We start from the raw sequence: 19,603 nt of genomic DNA on the forward strand, positions 1-19,603 counted from the left end.
TGGATCCTGGACTTCCTGACGGGCTGCCCCCAGGTGGTAAGGGTAGGTAGCAACACATCCGCCACGATGATCCTCAACACAGGGACCCCTCAGGGGTGCGTGCTCGGTCCCCTCCTGTACTCTCTGTTTACTCATGACTGCACGGCCAGGCACGACTCCAAAACCATCATTATGTTTGCCGATGACACAACAGTGTCATAGGCCTGATCAACGACAACAATGAGATAGCCTATAGGGAGGAGGGCAGACACCTGACCGTGTGGTGCAAGGACAACAACCTCTCCTTCAACGTGATCAAGACAAAGGAGATGATTGTGGACTACAAGAAAAGGAGGACCGAGCATGCCCCCATTCTCATCAACGGGGCTGTAGTGGAGCAGGTTGAGAGCTTCAAGTTCCTTCAAGTTACTTGGCGTCCACATCATCAAACTAACATGGTCCAAGCACACCAAGACAGTTGTGAGGAGGGCACGACAAAACCTATTCCCCCTCAGGAGACTGAAAAGATTTGGCATGGGTCCTCAGATCCTCAAAAGGTTTTACAGCTGCATAATCGAGAGCATCCTGACGGGTTGCATCACTGCCTGGTACGGCAACTGCTCGGCCTCCGACCACAAGGCACTACAGAGGGTAGTGCGTACGACCCAGTACATCACCGGGGCCAAGCTTCCTGCCATCCAGGACCCCTATGCCAGGTGGTGTCAGAGGAAGGCCCTAAAAATTGTCAAAGACTCCAGCCACCCTAGTCATAGACTGCTACCACACGGCAAGCGGTACCGGAGCGCCAAGTCTAGGTCCAAGAGGCTTCTAAACAGCTTCTACCCCCAAGCCATAAGATTCCTGAACATCTAATCAAATGGCTACCCATACTATTTGCATTGCCCCCACGCTACTCTCTGTTAGTATCTATGCATAGTCACTTTAATAACTCTACATACATGTACATATTACCTCAATTACCTCGACACCGGTACCCCCTGTAAATAGCCCCACTATTGTTATTTTACTGCTGCTCTCTAATGATTTGATATTCTTATATCTTACCTTTTTTGGGGTATTTTCTTAAAACTGCATTGTTTAAGGGCTTGTAAGTAAGCATTTCACTGTAAGGTCTACTACACCTGTTGTATTCAGCGCATGTGACAAATAAAATGTGATTTGATTTGATACTGTCGTCTCACGTTATTATCCTCCCAAGTCTCGTTCATTACTCGGCTATTGGTTTCCGAACAAATACTGTATGAGAAAGCCTGGACCAACCAGCTCTTTGTTTTTTCTCCCCAGGCCCTGACCCTCCAAGGCCGTCTGAAGTTCCTGCATGGCCAGAACTGCCGGCTGGATGACGGCTGTAACGTGCCCCCCCAGCTGGCCCTGTTTGCCATCGCTACCCCCCTCCAACCTCCATCCATCCTGGAGATTAGGACCAAGAACATGATCTTCAGGACCAAACACAAGCTGGACTTCACCCCCATGTCCTGCGATGCCAAGTACGCCCACACTATTCAGTCTTACTTCACATTATGATGGGATGTTGTTAAAGTTCCACCGGTTATAGCTGGTTGAATGAACATCATTAGAACCCCTTTTAAAAACAGAATTAGTTGTATTCTGGTTGTAATGAGGTCATTTCAACCAGTTTTGCCTGCGGGGGTGTTGCTAGGGTGTTTGTTACTGTGAAGAGCAATTTCTTGTCATATGGCTATAATATGTTTGAAGTAGTGGTAATTCAAACATGTTTTCACTGCCATTGATGTCCTATTGTATAATAGACTTGCAATGATTATTCTGTCCATATTCTGTCTCTAATAAAAAACAACTAAAAAGTGTTTTAAGTAAGAATAGTCTGAAGCCGAAAAGAAAAGGAAGCCCGGAAATGAAAGGAAATTCACAAGCACCACAATGCCTATTCCGCCCATGCTCTACTAAGGTTTTCCAGCACACAGCTTTGACCTACTACAATAGCTATGTTGGGATTGTACTTCAAACTATGTGTAGGCAGATTGAATAGGATTCAAACTTTCTCAAACAGCCTAATTCACGCTCTTAGAGGAGGTGCTTCCACAATAATGTGATTTGTACCACATGCAAGGTAAAGTATTTGATTCTTCACACACCACAGTGAGAAGTTCTCATTACACTACCTTTTCATGCTTTTTAGCTGTTTCGTCTTGTAGTAATGTGGTGCATGCCTGTATTTGCTAAAACCTTTTATTTTAGCAAAACATGTCTTTAAAAATAAATTATCATAATAACATCCTTTTTTAGGTGTAGGTGGTCAACATAACAATAGGTGGTGCGTGTGTAGCCGATGCGAAATGGCTAGCTAGTTAGTGGTGGTGCGCGCTGGTAGCGTTTCAATCGTTGATGTCACTCGCTCTGAGACCTTGAAGTAGTGGTTCCCCTTGCTCTGCATTTTGTGGAGCGATGGGTAACGATGCTTCGAGGGTGACTGTGGACGTGTGCAGAGCGTCCCTGGTTCGCGCCCAGGTATGGGCGAGGGGACGGACTAAAGTTATACCATTGGACATAGTAGCTCAGATAGTTAGAGCCTGTCTACATGCCTGATTTCTGTAACCGTTAGCTTACCTGTGTAATATTGACATAAGCTCAGAACCAATTGTGTTTCAAATAAGTTATGTTTGTACTTGTATTTATTTTTGCAACAATAATATGAATTTACAACAGGCCTAGGTCAAAAAATACATACAGCCAAATGATACATAGTTTGAAGTACAATATCAACATAGCTACTGTAGTTGGTGAAAGCTGTGTGCTGGAAATCCTTGGTAGAGCATGGGTGCTCGTGAATTTGCTTTTTTTTGGCTTCAGACCAATGCCTATTTATTCTCACTTAAAAATATATATTTTTTTATTTGATTTCCATGTTCTTTACACTGGAAGGTGATTATGCAACATTATTATACAACATAATTAAGCAATAAGACCCGAGGGGGGGTGGTATATGGCCAATATACCACAGCTAAGGGCTGTTATTTCGCACAACGTAATGCGAAGTGCCTGGATATAGCCCTTAGCTGTGGTATATTGGTCATATACCACAAACCCCTGAGGTGCCTTATAGCTAGCTATTATAAACTGTTTACCAACGTAATTAGAAGAGTGAAAATAAACCGGTGGTATATGGCGTTCAGCCAATCAGCATTCAGGACTCAACCACCCAGTTTATAATACAGCATAACACATGCTCTCCTTATTTATTGATAAGATCCCAGTTTATACTCCTACTTATCATTGCTCAAAGCAAATTGGCAAGAGCAAGGAAACAAAGACTCAAGCAAATATTTACTATGCGATTACACAATGTAGTGGGCTAGATGACTACAGGAGCACAAAATATGGATGAGCTGTTCTCAATGGAAGGGTTCTGAAAAAGTATTTCTCGGCAAAGCGAGGTGTGACCGTGAATATATCATAGTTCCCAGGATAACAGTGGTCTGACACTGTCACTGACATCACACAGTGGAGGAGTTGGATGTTTCAGTGGGAGTAGGACATCAACAAGCGCATAGAGATGGCCCGGCGCTCTGTTAACCAGCTGGTGTTTGCATTTCTCTGTTATAGGCCATGCCCACAATCGGCCATTTTGTCATAAATCACAATGTCCCTGGGCAGTACCGTGGGGCAGGGTTTCCCAAACTTGGTCCTGCCCCCCCTTGTTGGTGAGTTGGTTATTTGAATCATCTGTGTAGTGCTTAGGCAAAAACCAAGGGAGGGATGGCGTGCATCTCACGAATGAGTGCAACAACCTCCTCCTTGAGAGTGAGAGCTGATCTCTCCTCTGTTCTAGCAAGACCACCTAATAAATGTAAATAAGTGTGTGTGACGGGAGGGGGCTGTCAACTATAAATGAAGAATGGTCTAGATATGTCCTAATTAATTTGCAATATGTACGATATGTTAGCTAGGTGGCTAACGTTTTCTAGGATAGGGTTTAAGGTTAGGAGTGAGGTTAAAGGGTTAATGTTAGGAGTTATGGGTTTTAAGGTTATGGGAAGGGTTAGCTTACATGCTAAGTAGTTGCAAAGTAGCTAAAAAGTAGTAAGCAGTTAGCTGAAATTGTCCATGATGAGACTTAAACTTTGTTTGAGTTGCTAGTGTAACAGAATAACTTTACGTCCGTCCCCTCGCCCATACCCGGCGCGAACCAAGGACCCTCTGCACACATCGACAACAGTCACCCTCGAAGCATCGTTACCCATCACTCCACAAAAGCTGCGGCCCTTGCAGAGCAAGGGGAACTACTACTTCAAGGTCTCAGAGCAAGTGACGTAACCGATTGAAACGCTATTTAGCGCGCACCGCTAACTAAGCTAGCCGTTTCACATCCGTTACACTAGACATCCTAGTTATACGCCCATCCTTCCACCCTCGAGACTTTTCCTATTTCTGAAGTAAATCTCTATTTGTGATGGCATGTTATAGAAGGATCCAGACACTTTTTTTGTGATTTGGTTTGTTTTTTGGGTACATGCCATTTACATGAAAAATTGAGATTTAGGTACAGTCTCCTTTAAGTAACCTTCTGTCTGATGTAACCATACCAAACGTAACATTAACATACTTATTTCAGTGTGCTGGATTTACGTTGACTATTTTACGTATAGTCTATTAGACTGACTAGCACACAGCAATTCACTAAGCAAGCAATGATTCTGATGTTTTAACCTGGTGCAGCACCCTCACTACGTTTTACTTGAGGATGGCGATTTGAGATTTTCTGTGAACACACAGAAAAGTAATTTGACACTATGTGCACGCATTTGGATCATAAATGTCAAGACGGCAAGAGTTTAGACAGAAATGTGCAGCGATGTGAGAGCATGAGAGAAATTTTAATTTATATTTGATAAAAATTTGTTTTCTTGGCTGTTTTGTGGTCTTGGTTGTTCTTAGTCGAAATGCACCTACAAATTTAGTCAAACCGTCTGTACAATGCAAATTTTTAAACCCAATAGTCACTTTAGTCTTGTTTTAATCCAATAATTGCACGCAAGTTAAATGGTGACCAAGGTACTTGGCTAATTTTAGTTAGCTTTCTTGAATTTGAGCTAGGTAGGCGCAATACATAATTGTAAAACTCAATTGCTAACTGCCCTATTAAAAACATCTGGTATGTGGTTCTCGGTGTTAGCTAACGGACAAGTAACGTTAGCTCACGTTTGCACATTGATTAAGAGGCTAGCTATATACCCTTGGTTTGGAAATGTGTGAAATTAATTTATATTTGTGTACAAATTTAGTCCACCTACAAGTTGATTTGGAATTTTCTTTTTTGAGATTTGTGTCATATTGATTTACATATGATGATGATGATGATAGGGAGATTTTGAATTGAACACTGTGCTTCAACCAGTTGTCTATTATAGGCATTATCGTCTCGTCTATAATAAGGGTGTTTTTGTTAATGTTATTGCATTGCAGGGGGAAGATCGTGCTGGGCTACACCGAGGCTGAGCTCCGGGTTCGAGGCTCTGGATACCAGTTTATCCATGCAGCTGATATGCTCTACTGTGCTGAGAACCACGTCCGCAGTAAGGCTTTTACTATGACATGTCTACCTTTTTTAAAAGAATGGAATATTCCAAATAACATTGGTACCTTGACAATTAGACTTGATGTACACTACAAAAGAATGTGGACACCTGCTCATTGAATACCTCATTCCAATATCATGGGCATTCATATGGAGTTGGTCCCCCCCCTTTGCTACTATAACAGCCTCCACTGTTCTGGGAAGGCTTTCCAATAGATGTTGGAACATTGCTGCAGGGACTTGCTTCCGTTTAGCCACGAGCATTAGTGAGGTCGGATACTGATCTGTCGGCGTTCCAATTCATCCCAAAGATGGATTTGAGTTCAGAGCTATGTGCAGGCCAGTCAAGTTCTTCCACCGATCTCAACAAACCATTTCTGTATGGACCTCTCGTTGTTCACAGGGGCATTGTCATGCTGAAACAGGAAAGGGAACATTTGTGAAACATCACAGCACAGTTGAAAAATGGATGGCAAAGGGAAATCAAAAATGGATGGTGTTAAGAGAGATGGGAGGAGTTGAGTGGAGCTGAAGGGTGGGATTAAAAACAACAAGATAACTTGAATATGCTGTGTCCGTAAAATGTATATAGGTTCGGCACTTTTGGGAAACAGCACAGTTAAAAATATATAGCAAAATAGAAATCAAACTGGATAAGTTTCAGCGATAGATGATAGGGGTTGATAGTAGCTGAAGGATAGGATGGAAAACAAACAAAAAATAACTGTTGTAAAATACATTGTCTGAAATGTGCAGTACCAGTCAAACGTTTGGACACACCTACTCGTTCGAGGTTTTTCTTTATTTTTACTATTTTTTTCCATTGTAGAATAATAGTGAAGACATCAACTATGAAATGACACCAAAAAAGTGTTAAACAAATCAACATATATTTGAGATTCTTCAGTGTAGCCACCCTTTGCCTTGATGACAGCTTTGCACACTCTTGGCATTCTCTCAACCACCTTCACCTGGAATGCTTTTCCAACAGTCTTGAAGGAGTTCCCACATATGCTGAGCAGTGGTGGCTGCTTTTCCTTCACTCTGCTGGCCAACCCATCTCAATTGGCTTGAGGTTGATTGTGGAGGCCATGTCATCTGATGCAGCTCTCCATCTTGGTTAAATAGCCCTTACACAGCCTGGAGGTGTGTTGGGTCATTGTCCTGTTGAAAAACATATGATAGTCCCACTAAGCGCAAACCAGATGCGATGGTGTATCGCTGCAGAAGGCTGTGGTAGCCATGCTGGTTAAGTGTGACTTGAATTCTAAATAAATAATTGACAGTGTCACCAGTAAAGCATCATCACACCACCTCCTCCATGCTTCACGGTGGGAACCACACATGCGGAGATCATCCATTCACCTACTCTGCTTCTCACAAAGACACGGCAGTTCGAACCAAAACTCTCAAATTTGGACTCATCGGACCAAATAACAGATTTCCACTGGTCTAATGTCCATTGCTTGTGTTTCTTGGCCCAAGCAAGTCTCTTCTTATTGGTGTCCTTAAGTAGTGGTTTCTTTGCAGGAATTTCACCATGAACGCCTGATTCACAGTCTCCTCTGAACAGATTGCGGTTGAGATATCTGTTACTTGAACTCTGTGAAGCATTAATTTGGTCTGCATTTTCTGAGGCTGGTACCTCTAATGAACTTATCTTCTGCAGCAGAGGTAACTCTTGGACTTCCTTTCCTGTGGTGGTCCTCATGAGAGCCAGTTTCATCATAGCACTAGATAGTTTTTGCGACTGCACTTGAAGAAAGTTCTTGACATTTTCTTGATTGACTGACCTTCATGTCTTAAAGTAATGGACTGTCATTTCTCTTTTGCTTATTTGAGCTGATCTTGCCATGATATGGACTTGGTCTTTTACCAAATAGGACTATCTTCTGTATACAACACCTATGTTGTCACAACACAACTGATTGGCTCAAACACAATAAGAAGGAAAGAAATTCCACAAATGAACATTTAAGAAGGCACACCTGTTTGAAATGCATTTCAGATGACTACCTCATGAAGCTGGTTGAGAGAATGCAAAGGGTGGCTACTTTGAAGAATCTCAGATATGAAATATATTTAGATTTCACTGTTATACTACAATGTAGAAATTTGTAAAACAAAAAATAAAACAAAATAAACTTTAATGAGTAGGTTTATCCAAACTTTTGACTGGTACTGTATATAGTATAAATAACCTGGAAGTAGAAGCCTAGGTGTGGTTGTCCAGTAGTTTACTCCAATTAGGAGAGGGGTGGTAGGGTCAGGGCAAAATAAAAAGGAAAATATATTTTTAAAAGATGTGTGTTCAAAATATATGGGGGATTGGAAATCATGCAGACAATTAAATTGATCGAATCCACAATCTATCTGCAATATTAAAGCTCATCTACCCCCAACAATTTATTTTTATAAGAAAAAAATGTATATATGGAAAGAGCCTTCCCAAAACGTTGAAGCACAGACTCGTCTAGAATGTCATTGTATGGATTTCCTTAAGATGGGGCCTAGCCTGAACCATGTAAAACAGCCCCAGACCATTATTTATCCTCCACCAAACTGTACAGGTAGCACAATGCATTGGGTTGGGTAGCATTCTCCTGGCATCCGCCCAGATTTGTCCGTCGGACTCCCAGATGGTGAAGTGTGATTCACCACCTCAGAGAACGTATTTCCACTGCTCCAGAGTCCAATGGCAGTGAGCTTTACACCACTCCAGCCGACGCTTGGCATTGTGTATGGTGATCTTAGGCTCGGCCATGGAAACCCATTTCATGAAGCTCCCGACGAACAGTTCTCGTGCTGACGTTGCTTCCAGATGCAGTTTGGAACTCAGTAGAGTGTTGCAACCGAGGACAGACGGTTTTTCAGCACTTGCCAGTCCCATCTGTGAGCTTGTGTGGCCTACCACTTTGCGGCTGAGCCGTTGTTGCTCCTAGATGTTTTCACTTCACAATAACAGCACTTAAAGTTGACCAGGGCAGCTCAAGCAGGGCAGAAATGTGACAAACTAAATTAGAAAGATGGCATCCTGTGACGGTGCCACTTTGAAAGTCACTGAGCTCTTCAGTACGAGCCATTCTACAGACATTGTCTATGGAGATTGCATGGCAGTGTGATTTTATACACCTGTCAGCAACGGGTGTGGCTGAAATAGCCAAATCCATTCATTTGAATGGGTGTCCACATACACTACATAAGTATATTAGTACTACAAAGAGCTATCTAATTATATTGCCAGCAGCATACCACCCTGCATACCACTGTTGGCTTGCTTCTGAAGCTAAGCAGGGTTGGTCCTGGTCAGTCCCTGGATGGGAGACCAGATGCTGCTGGAAGTGGTGTTGGAGGGCTAGTAGGAGGCACTCTTTCCTCTGGTCTAAAAAATATCCCAGTCCCCCAGGACAGTGATTGGGGACACTGCCCTGTGTAGGGTGCCGTCTTTCGGATGGGACGTTAAACGGGTGTCCTGACTCTGTGGTCGTTAAAGTTCCCATGGCACTTACCATAAGAGTAGGGGTGTGAACCCCAGTATCCTGGCTAAAATTTCCAATCTGGCCCTCATACCATCACGGTCACCTAATAATCGCCAGGTTACAATTTGCTCATTCATCCCCCTCCTCTCCCCTGTAACTATTCTCCAGGTCGTTGCTGTAAATGAGAACGTGTTCTCAGTCAACTTACCTGGTAAAATAGCGGATAAATAAATGTAAAAAAATCTGTGCAGTAGGCTAACTACATGTGTGAGAGAGAGAACGAGACCTATTACATTAGCATGTAAACACAATTAACCTGTTCTAACCATGCATCACTACTCTCCATACTGCTCTGTACAGCTCAGTGGTTGATGGCAAATATAACTCCATCTCTCTAAGTTTACAATGTCACTTCCCCTTCCATCTCTCTGAGTTTCTAGTACATAATAAATCGAGCTCTCTGAGTTGAAATACTGGAGGGGACAATTTGCCTAATGAAAGTGTTAAAATAAACTAGTGAGTTATGTCAGTACAGTATATGCTGCCTTTTCAAACTTTTGACTCACAACCTTTTATTGCTTTTAGAAAGTAGTCCGGGGTAGTAGGTCGGTGTCTCTAAAAGACGAGCGGTCAGATGGCTAGCAACACTGGCTAAAAGCTGCCTTGTGGGGAATCGTAGGTGACTTGTTTTATCTTGTTGTTGATACCATGTCTTGTTTTGACTGATTTCATGTCGATTCTAATATGGCAAAAAAAAATCGCTAGATAGCAAGCCAACAACTCTAACGATGTATTTGAGAGACAAGCGCTCATTGTGCAAATGAGTTTATGTTTTCAATTAACTTTTGGAAACCAAATCTAGTTTACATGTTGTCAGCGATTTAAGCCAACCCCGTCTTTTCTGACACAAAGTTGCGCATGCAACGTTTTTGTTGCTCAGCAACCAACCCGTCTGTGTCTCTGTGTGGCACATGGTTGGTTAGAGTGGAGAATATGTTTACAGATAATCCAGATTACGAAGGAGATTGTGCAAAACCCAGAGTAGAGCAGAGTACCGCAGTGTGGTGAACTGGGGCCACATATCCATATCAGGAATGGAATAAAGATCTAAAGTCCACCAGGGGCCACTGAAACTGACACACTAATAAGAGTTTCAGTAGCACTGCAGGGGAACGCATTGGGTGTAAATCTGCACTGTCTGCACATCTCTTTACTGCAAGCCTCTGTAGAACAATGGGTCTGCAGTGCCTCAAACCTGTGTCCGTTCACCACAATGAACCTACTCTGGAAAGCTGCACAGCTGAGACGTGCTGTACTTGGTTCCATGCATGGGTGCACATATGTGCTGTTGCCTGTGTTTAGTTATGATCATACATTCATTGGTTCTGATACACCACCCTGACTCGGTGTCTTATGTGATTCCAGTGATTAAGACAGGGGAGAGTGGGCTGACGGTGTTCAGACTGCTCACTAAGGATAACCGCTGGAGGTGGGTCCAAGCCAACGCCAGACTGGTCTACAAGAACGGCAAGCCTGACTACATCATCGCCACCCAGAGGCCCCTGGTGTAAGTGCAGGTTTAGCCTCTTCACCCCTCCATAACCCAATGATGTTTTGAATACATTTTTAAACCTAAACACTTTTCTGAGTGTTAAATGTGACACTAGTTGATTTGGCACTGGGGATTTTGCTTTGTTTGCATGAAGGATTTCAATGAGGTGAACGTAGTATGTCATTCTATACAGTCAGAGCTCTTTAGTCTGTAGTATTAGGGACTTTAGTCCATATAGTTGTCCCTAGTGTTCTGGGAAGCTCTTTCTCGTCCTGCTCTTGTTCCCAGTGAGACAGAGGGAGGACAGTAGATTGGATATCATCACATTAATAGTATACTGTACACCGGGAGTTCCCAAACCTTTTTAGCCCGTGACCCCATATTGATATCTGAACATTCTCGCAACCCCCACCATGATTTTTTTTTTTTTAATTCAACTTTTTTAATGTGGGGCTTTGTCAAGTCATTTAAATAAGATCAATGATAAGATAAGATCAATGATCTCACCACCACTAATGAGATGGGTGTGTTTGATGCATGTCATCTCGGAGCATCTCAAAGTCGGGAGGCGTGGTCAACAGTGAGAACCGTATCTCTCCTGTCACGTCCAACCTGGATCGATTTTTATTTTATTTTTTTTATTTTACCTTTATTTAACCAGGCAAGTCAGTTAAGAACAAATTCTTATTTTCAATGACGGCCTGGGAACAGTGGGTTAACTGCCTGTTCAGGGGCAGAACGACAGATTTGTACCTTGTCAGCTCGGGGGTTTGAACTCGCAACCTTCCGGTTACTAGTCCAACGCTCTAACCACTAGGCTACCCTGCCGCCCCGATATTTGGCTTTAATGCAGATGAGAGCACTGAATCAGCGTACCATGAGTTTTAATGCTGAGGGAGACTGCATTGTATTCCCTTGGAGTCCAGAACCAAAACTTCTTCATAGTGACCGGTGAACGCATTGTCTGCAGCATTCACTCACATGGCAGCTCGATCAGCTGTTCAATTTCACTTACCGGTACGTCAACTGACCCAGGATCACAGTCAGACGGATTTCGCTGATTCGTTCACTCATCCGTACAATTTGTTTGTATGCATGCTGCATGCTTGCCTTCAGTTCGTTCAGTTCCCCAAATGTGTCAGTTACATAGGCAAGGAGACACGTTTTCTTTTCGTTGCACAAAGTCTGTAATTTTAAAACCGTTCCTCTCTCAATTCGACATTTTTTTTCAACAATACCCATCGATAACCACCCAACCTCGGTGTGAGATAGAATCAAATCAAATGTATTTATATAGCCCTTCGTACATCAGCTGATATCTCAAAGTGCTGTACAGAAACCCAGCCTAAAACCCCAAACAGCAAGCAATGCAGGTGTAGAAGCACGGTGGCTAGGAAAAACTCCCTAGAAAAGGCCAAAACCTAGGAAGAAACCTAGAGAGGAACCAGGCTATGTGGGGTGGCCAGTCCTCTTCTGGCTGTGCCGGGTAGAGATTATAACAGAACATGGCCAAGATGTTCAAATGTTCATAAATGACCAGCATGGTCCAATAATAATAATACGGCAGAACAGTTGAAACTGGAGCAGCAGCACGGCCAGGTGGACTGGGGACAGCAAGGAGTTATCATGTCAGGTAGTCCTGGAAGAACCTTGTCATGCTCTGATCCCATATCTCCACATAGTTTTGTGAACAGGTGAACTCAGTACAGTTCACAATCGCATTTACCTGCTGCGTATCTCAAAGTTCTGCTCTCGGCATATCCATTCTAGCTCAGTGGGTGTATCATCCAATGTTGTCCATATGGCAGAGGGAGACAAGTTCATAACTAAAGTGCAGAGGCCCGGCCAGCCGTCCAGTGATAGATGGAGCCCCATCTGTGCAAAAGCACAACTTCGATCCCATGGAATCTGTTTTTCAGCACATTGAACATCCCCTGTGCCATATCATATCATGCTTGGGAATTGTGAGACAACAATATGTCCTCATGAATAGCATCCACCGGCATGCAGCGAACTAAAGTCAATGGTATGGGCATCTCATCCCTCACCGCTAACATCCATTTGGAGAGCGTAAGGTGGGGAGTTTGAGTCGTTCAGTCAGCGTATCCTCTTGATTGCCAGCTATAGCATCATTTTTTAGTTTCTGTGTTGTCTGACAAAAGGTTTTGATGTGAGTTTCTGTGACTATGCCTCCCCACACATTGTTTTCTCCATATCAATTGCGGCCGGTAATGTCAGTCTCTGCAGGAGTGTGTGGCGTAGCGGGGCTTAGCCATTCACCATGGAAATTAGTCCAGTGCAACGGTCAAGAGCGACCTTTTCCCACAATCTAAGGGCGCACTCTGGTTGAATTTGAACGTTTAAAATGAACCACATTACAATGATTTTGAGAGACAAAAGATCTTATATATTATTATTTTTTTACCAGGATTTTGGAAATTCTCCCTCGACCCCATTTTCATATCAGGCGACCTGACATGGGTCACGGCCCCTAGTTTGGGAACCGCTGCGGCACACTGTTAAAATGAAGCTGCCACCAACTTTAAGGACACGCAACCTTAACTTTGCTGGGGTTTATCCTAAACAATAAGAGTGTGTTCTGATTGGTTCTCTCCATCCTCTCGTTCCCAGGGAGGAGGAGGGAGGAGAGCACCTGAGGAAGCGTTCCATGCACCTCCCCTTCACCTTTGCCACGGGCGAGGCCCTTCTCTACCAGAGTAGCTACCCCATCCACGGCCTCACCGACTCACTCCAGGCTAAAGGCAAGACCAAATCCAAGAAGGGCAAGCTGGACAAGAACCTGTCGAAGGATAACGGTGGAATGGACCCCAGTTCCCTGCTCGGGGCGCTGATGAGGCAGGATGAGTCAGTGTACGTGTGCCAACCAGCCGTCGAGCCCAAGATGTCCTTCCACAGTAGTCTGTTTAGTGAGGGAGGTGAGGGGAAAGGGCAGAGCAGTGGATACTATAGCGGTGGCCCTCTGGGTGGGGGTGTGGGAGAGAGCTGGAGCTCTGTGCCCAACGGGCTTACCACCATCACCACTGGCCTCAACGGAGAGCCTCTGTCCAGCTTCGACCCGCTGCTCGCCACCCTGGACTCACTGTCTCTGGAGGGGGACGAGACATGCTCTAACAGGTGAATGTTTATTTTTGCATATAATATTTTATAAGTATTTTCCTATTTAATTGAGTGTAAAGTACCATTGGACTGCCCAATGTACAGCCAGGCTTGCCCAAGCTTTCCATTCTTTAACCCTTCTGACTTTTTAATTCAGATGGGGTTTTTTCTATTTGCATTGTTGTACTCCCATGGCTCTATGTATTTAGAATTTGTCAAATAAAGTAAATGTCTTCCTATCAGCGAGCTGTTCTCTGCTCTGGAGAACCTGGGTCTGAACGCAGAGGATCTGGAGCTACTGCTGCTGGATGAGAGGATGATCAGAGTGGAGATGGATCCGGACTACATCCCCTCGCTCAACGACCTGCTCACCAACAACGAGATCCTCGCCTACATCCACGACTCGCTGGAGAACAAGACCGAGGAGGGCCAGGGTGGGGATAGTCACGTGTCCATACCACAATCCTCAACCCATCCCCCAGACCCTATCCTTAATTCTGCCCTTATCCTTAACCCTCATACCCAAGCCGCCCCCACTATGCATATCTCTACCTTCCACCCCCAAGCTACTGACCCTCCTGCCCCTCAACCCATGTTACCCCCTCACAGACTACCAAAACAGCCACCCATAGTGCAGCTCTCCCAGCAGATGCAGCAGCACCTCAACTTAGTAAAGCCCGTTCTGGCAAAATACCCCTGGCCCCCGACACAAACAGACGTCCCCAAGCCAAGCCAGCCAGACACCCTGCAGCACACGAACTCACTAACCTTGGTCCATAATGGTCACTGGCTTCCCCAGCAGCAGCATATGCTTGCGGGGCTGGATGACCACTGCCACAGCCTTCTCCCCCTGGCTAACAGTAAGACATCCCAGCTGGGGCCTCACGGGGCCGGGCAGCTCAAACAACACCAGAACAACATCCATCTTCAGAGCCAGTGGCAGCAGCACAACCAGCACTTACAGGTCCAGCTTCAATCTCCGTGTCATTTCAAACAGCAGAAGGCTAGGAGCAGAAGCAGTGCCACTCTCAACGGGCTGCACCCTGATCCCGATTGGCATAGTTCCAGCTACGACGACCAGTTGGGACTGACCGCTAATGGAGCTAATGGAGCCTGCACCGTCTCCTACCCCAACGGGCACGCGGACACCCTCACACACACTACAGAAGGAGAGGTCACTCACACGGATTACGGTATGGGTGATTTGACTCCAGTGGGCATGGTCATGAACAGGGTTACGGTAGGGGGCATAGGTCACTACCAGGGACAAGGAGGGGTGACCGCTAACCCCTCAGACCATCTGGTGCATCACAAACAACATTCTCCACAGGTCCCATCCACCTACTTCCCTCAGTACTCCACCACACAGAACTCTTTAGATTACATCCTGGGGCTGTCACAGCCTCAACTCACCATGCCTACTCTGGACGCCTACGGCATTTTGAATAGCCCCGCTTCCCAGGATGCCACTCTCTGCAAGGTAAGAGTCAAAGAATAACGCAAGATGCTCGTCGATAGATCATCGACCTAATGTCTTTTTCTTGTGTAATATTTGGGGAATTTCTGTGACTGTATGTTTATTTGTCTTGTTGTTTGTGGGACTGTCTTGTTAATGGTCATTGACAACCCAGCATTTTAGAAGCTCCGTGTCTATGTCATGAAAGCGACGGTTCTCTGTAAAGGTACTAATATGGCATGGGAAGCCCCAGCCTCGGGCTTGTTTCCACTGCTGCTTTATAGTTTGATGTGAACAGACATGCAATGTAAACAGATGTGTGGAGAGCAAGGGTCACGGAAGTGGAGAGTCTATTAATGGACAGGAGAAGTAGGTCTCACAAGGAGTGGCTTTGATCTTTGAGGATTGTACTGCAATAAAGTCAACTGTTGAAATGATTCCGTCAACTTAAGCGTCGACTGCAGTAGGAATAACCTCTCCCTACCAGGGTTGTTTCCTTGCAGGAGGCACAACATACCCTTGACCTAAATGCCTGATCTGATCCTACCGCAATGTGATTGTGAAGAAAGCAGCTCTAGTCTGTAGGCCCACCTTACAGTTTCAGCTTTGAACAGATTGTACAGCATGACTTCAGATCAGGACACTGACTGGAAGTGTAACTAGTGTAGGCGTTTGAGAGAACAGTAAGCTATTCCACTTCCATGGCTGCTGCTTCAGGGCGTCTCGTACAGTACTATACAGTATATGTTGTGTTCAGTAATGTAGGGTTCTAGCTCAGTCGAGTATTGAATGATGTTGCTTTTAACTTCTTATGGCTGAAATCTCTCTACCGGGATCGATATGACAACAGCCAGTGAAAGTGCAGGGCGCCAAATTCAAACAACAGAAATCTCAATTAAAATTCCTCAAACATACAAGTATTTTATACCATTTTAAAGATTAACTTGTTATTCCCACCACAGTGTCCGATTTTCAAAAAGGCGTTACAGCGAAAGCACACCGAACAATTATGTTAGGTCACTGCCTAGTCACAGAAACACACATTTTTCCAGCCAAAAAGAGGAGTCACAAAAAGCAGATTTAGAGATCAAATTAATCACTAACCTTTGATCTTCATCAGATAACACTCATAGGACTTCATGTTACACAATACATGTATGTTTTGTTTGATAAAGTTCATATTTATATCCAAAAATCTCAGTTTACATTGGCGCGTTATGTTCAGTAGTTCCAAAACATCCGGGGATTTTGCAGAGAGCCACATCAATTTACAGAAATACTCATAATAAACATTGATAAAAGATACAACTGTTATGCATGGAATTATAGATACACTTCTCCTTAATGCAACCGCTGTGTCAGATTTCAAAAAACCTTTACTGAAAAAGCACACCATGCAATAATCTGAGTACAGCGCTTAGACAACAAAACAACGCCAAACAGATACCCGCCATGTTGTGGATCAACAGAAGTCAGAAATAGCATTATAATATTCACTTACCTTTGATCTTCATCAGAATGCACTCCCAGGAATCCAAATTCATGAGGCTTGAGCACTAGGTCCAGACGAAAAAAGTCTGTTACAGTCCGTAGAAACATGTCAAACGATGTATAGAATCAATCTTTAGGATGTTTTTAAAACAAATCTTCAATAATGTTCCAACTGGAGAATTCCTTTGTCTTTAGAATTGCAATGGAACGCAGGTTGCTCTCACGTGAGCGCGCGTGATCAGCTCATGCCACTCTGGCAGACCTCTGGTTGAATCAGCTCTCATTCGCCCCCACTTCACAGTAGAAGCCTCAAACAAGATTCTAAAGACGGTTGACATCTAGTGAAGCCTTAGGAAGTGCAATATGACCCCATAGACACTGTATATTCGATGAAGCAATGAGAACCAAACTGCCTCCACTCAATACTGCCCCCAGCCATAAGCTTTGTAGGTTAGCAGTAAACCTTGAAAAGTGTTTAAAAAGTGTCACTAACTGAAGTTTATTTAGTGCTTTATCCGGTGTGCGTGTCTAACCTAGAAGTGACACGGATGTGAGTGTCACAAGCTGTCCTCGAAATGGTTTTACCAGTTACTAACATGTTGATCTGAAGCATCTCTGTTTTGAAGAGTTTTCAGTTTAATTGCACAACACGCCTCTGTACATTTGGCATTCACAGAGACAAACTGACGAGGATGAGATTTGGACCAACGCGTGCCTTTTGTAACTGTGTACAGTAGTCCTGTCATATAGGGACACAAGGGGCCCAGTCAGTCAAAACAAGGCCTCAGGGGCCAAGAGAAATTGGACTATAGAGCTCCGCTCATTAGTACAGCACACAGTCCATTCTGCATGCTGGACACCATCTTCCTCTCCTTGTTTGTTGTTGTGCCAAATTAATGTTTCAAGATCCATGAAGGGTAACGAACGAAAGAGTTGGTTGGTCTCTTTGGAGGGAGAGAGACGATGGTGAGGAACGGTAATGAATAGAACAAGGTTGAGTCCGACAATGAGAGCTATAGCTCCCAGGCAGCGGAAGAACGCTAACCGGCCCAGAGGCGTCCATTCATGCCCCGCCCCACTCCGCCTTTCCTGTGTTTTCTTTCTTGGTTGGGGTCAGCGACCATGCCCCAGAGGAACATAGAGCCAAGCTGGCCAGTCAAGCATGAGCTGTCCTGACCTACAATTTGCCCATCATCGTTACCTAATACATACAGGGGCAGAAGAATGTGTGGAAATGTTGTGTATGCGCATGGGTGAGTGCCTACACGCGTGGCGTCACATCCCACCACAGGGGGTGCTGTTTCCACAGGGGGGGGTTGATGTGATTTGGGACGGAGTAGCATGAGAGAATTAGAGATTAGTTGAGTTTGGCCTACTTTAACCTGGCTGGGTTTGTCCTGCTGCAGGTGCTCAGTATCCTGCTGGTCTGCCCCTATAGGGGGCCTATATAAGGTGGCCCTATTAGGATTTCTACATGGATGATGCCTAGCTAATCCAGTTAGGGCCCACTAAACAGGATTACAATTAGGCCGATGGTAGGAGCTGTCACAACAGACACTCTGTCCCCACACACACACACAGGATTCCCTCATACAGGGAAGCCACAAAGTACACACTCACACCTATGGAGTATAGAGAGTGGAACTCAAGTGTGTGTACCAGTGTCAGTACTCTGTTGGTTTGGCGGATATGCTACTTTTTGTAGTTAGCTTGTATATGAGCGACTACTACATGCTACAGTTAGCTGCTCTATCTTGTGTCGTACAGGACCTGTCTGTGGGGGAGGTTTAGTCAGTAGCCTGGTCCTATTGTAATCCTACCCTGGTGCAGTACATGGTTTAGTCCCTTCTCAATGTCGTGTGTGTGTGTGTGTGTGTGTGTGTGTGTGTGTGTGTGTGTGCTCCGCTCCACTCCACTCCACTCCACTCCTCTCCACTCTCTGGCTGACCTGACCTGCAGTAGCCCTTTCCTGTAGTCAAATGACCTAGTGTCCTCATGGGTAGAATGTTGTTAATAAACATTATTTCTAAAAACCCACATCTTTTTGTCAAACATTTTTGTTATTTTTACAGTCTTCTGTGGTGTGTGTGTGTGTGTGTAATATTGGGATGCAAACTCAATGTAATACATTTCAACTCTATATCTGACATGGTAGAGTTGTCTTCTTTGTTTAAGCCCAGGACCATGTGTGTGAGGTGTAATACGTTTGTTTCAAAGTAGATTGTTTAAGACTACAAAGACCCTGATTTAGCCCACTGCAGTAAAATATTAACTGATTAGTGTCAATGGCCACAGAACAGAGTGGGGTTGTGTCCTATACAGCTCCAATTATATTTTCTTATTCTGTGTTTAGATGGAGAACGGCTGCATCCTCAACGACACCAACGTGGCTTACACAGGGAGCTGTCTACTGCCCAATGTGGACAGCCAGACGACCAGCGACAGTCTTCAGCCCGACGCCCTACATACCCTGCCAGACCCACAGACTACTGGCTTCTACCTCTGAGAGGGGGTGTCAGGGCAAAGAGAGACCATTGGACCATTTTGTCAGGACAAGGGGGGGGCATAAAAAATAAAGAGAAGAGGAGAAACTAAATAAGAATTAAACTGAACTGTGGTTGTTATGACTTTCTATGTAATGTTCTCCATTTCATTTGTTTTCGACAGACTCCGTACTCAGTGAAAGAGCTCAGGATAGTGTCTCTCTGCACTCTGACAGTAGTTTCCCCACTGGCACACAGCTCTGGGGGATCTTCTCTTGTTACACTTTTTTTTTATGAAGGGTATGGTTGGTTGAGAGAGCAGCGATTTCTTCACCACTGTGAATATCATTGTTTTTCTTTATGGGTGTACAAAATACGGTTTCTGACAAGGATTATTAAGACTGTGAGTGCTACAGTACTGCGCTTCAATACAGTGTCACTTGTTAAAGGAGGGAATGTGGGTATGGAAAG

The 19,603-nt window shown here is 44.4% G+C and overlaps 1 protein-coding gene across 3 annotated transcripts in view; it reads left to right on the forward strand.

Annotated features, from left to right (window-relative positions):
• Positions 1–19,271, forward strand: part of LOC118370171 (aryl hydrocarbon receptor) — a 105,357-nt gene extending 86,086 nt beyond the window's left edge. For all 3 annotated transcript variants that reach the window (XM_035755024.2, XM_035755025.2, XM_035755026.2), the window contains 6 exons: positions 1,285–1,487; positions 5,443–5,552; positions 10,459–10,600; positions 13,217–13,720; positions 13,946–15,182; positions 19,003–19,271. In XM_035755024.2, the coding sequence (XP_035610917.1) occupies positions 1,285–1,487; positions 5,443–5,552; positions 10,459–10,600; positions 13,217–13,720; positions 13,946–15,182; positions 19,003–19,155 (2,349 nt within the window). In that variant the 3' untranslated portion in view covers positions 19,156–19,271. The remainder of the gene's footprint in view (positions 1–1,284; positions 1,488–5,442; positions 5,553–10,458; positions 10,601–13,216; positions 13,721–13,945; positions 15,183–19,002) is intronic.
• Positions 19,272–19,603: the final 332 nt, after the last annotated feature.

This window comes from Oncorhynchus keta, chromosome 37 (genome assembly GCF_023373465.1).
Source record: "Oncorhynchus keta strain PuntledgeMale-10-30-2019 chromosome 37, Oket_V2, whole genome shotgun sequence".
In the NCBI taxonomy this organism is placed as follows: Eukaryota; Metazoa; Chordata; class Actinopteri; order Salmoniformes; family Salmonidae; genus Oncorhynchus; species Oncorhynchus keta.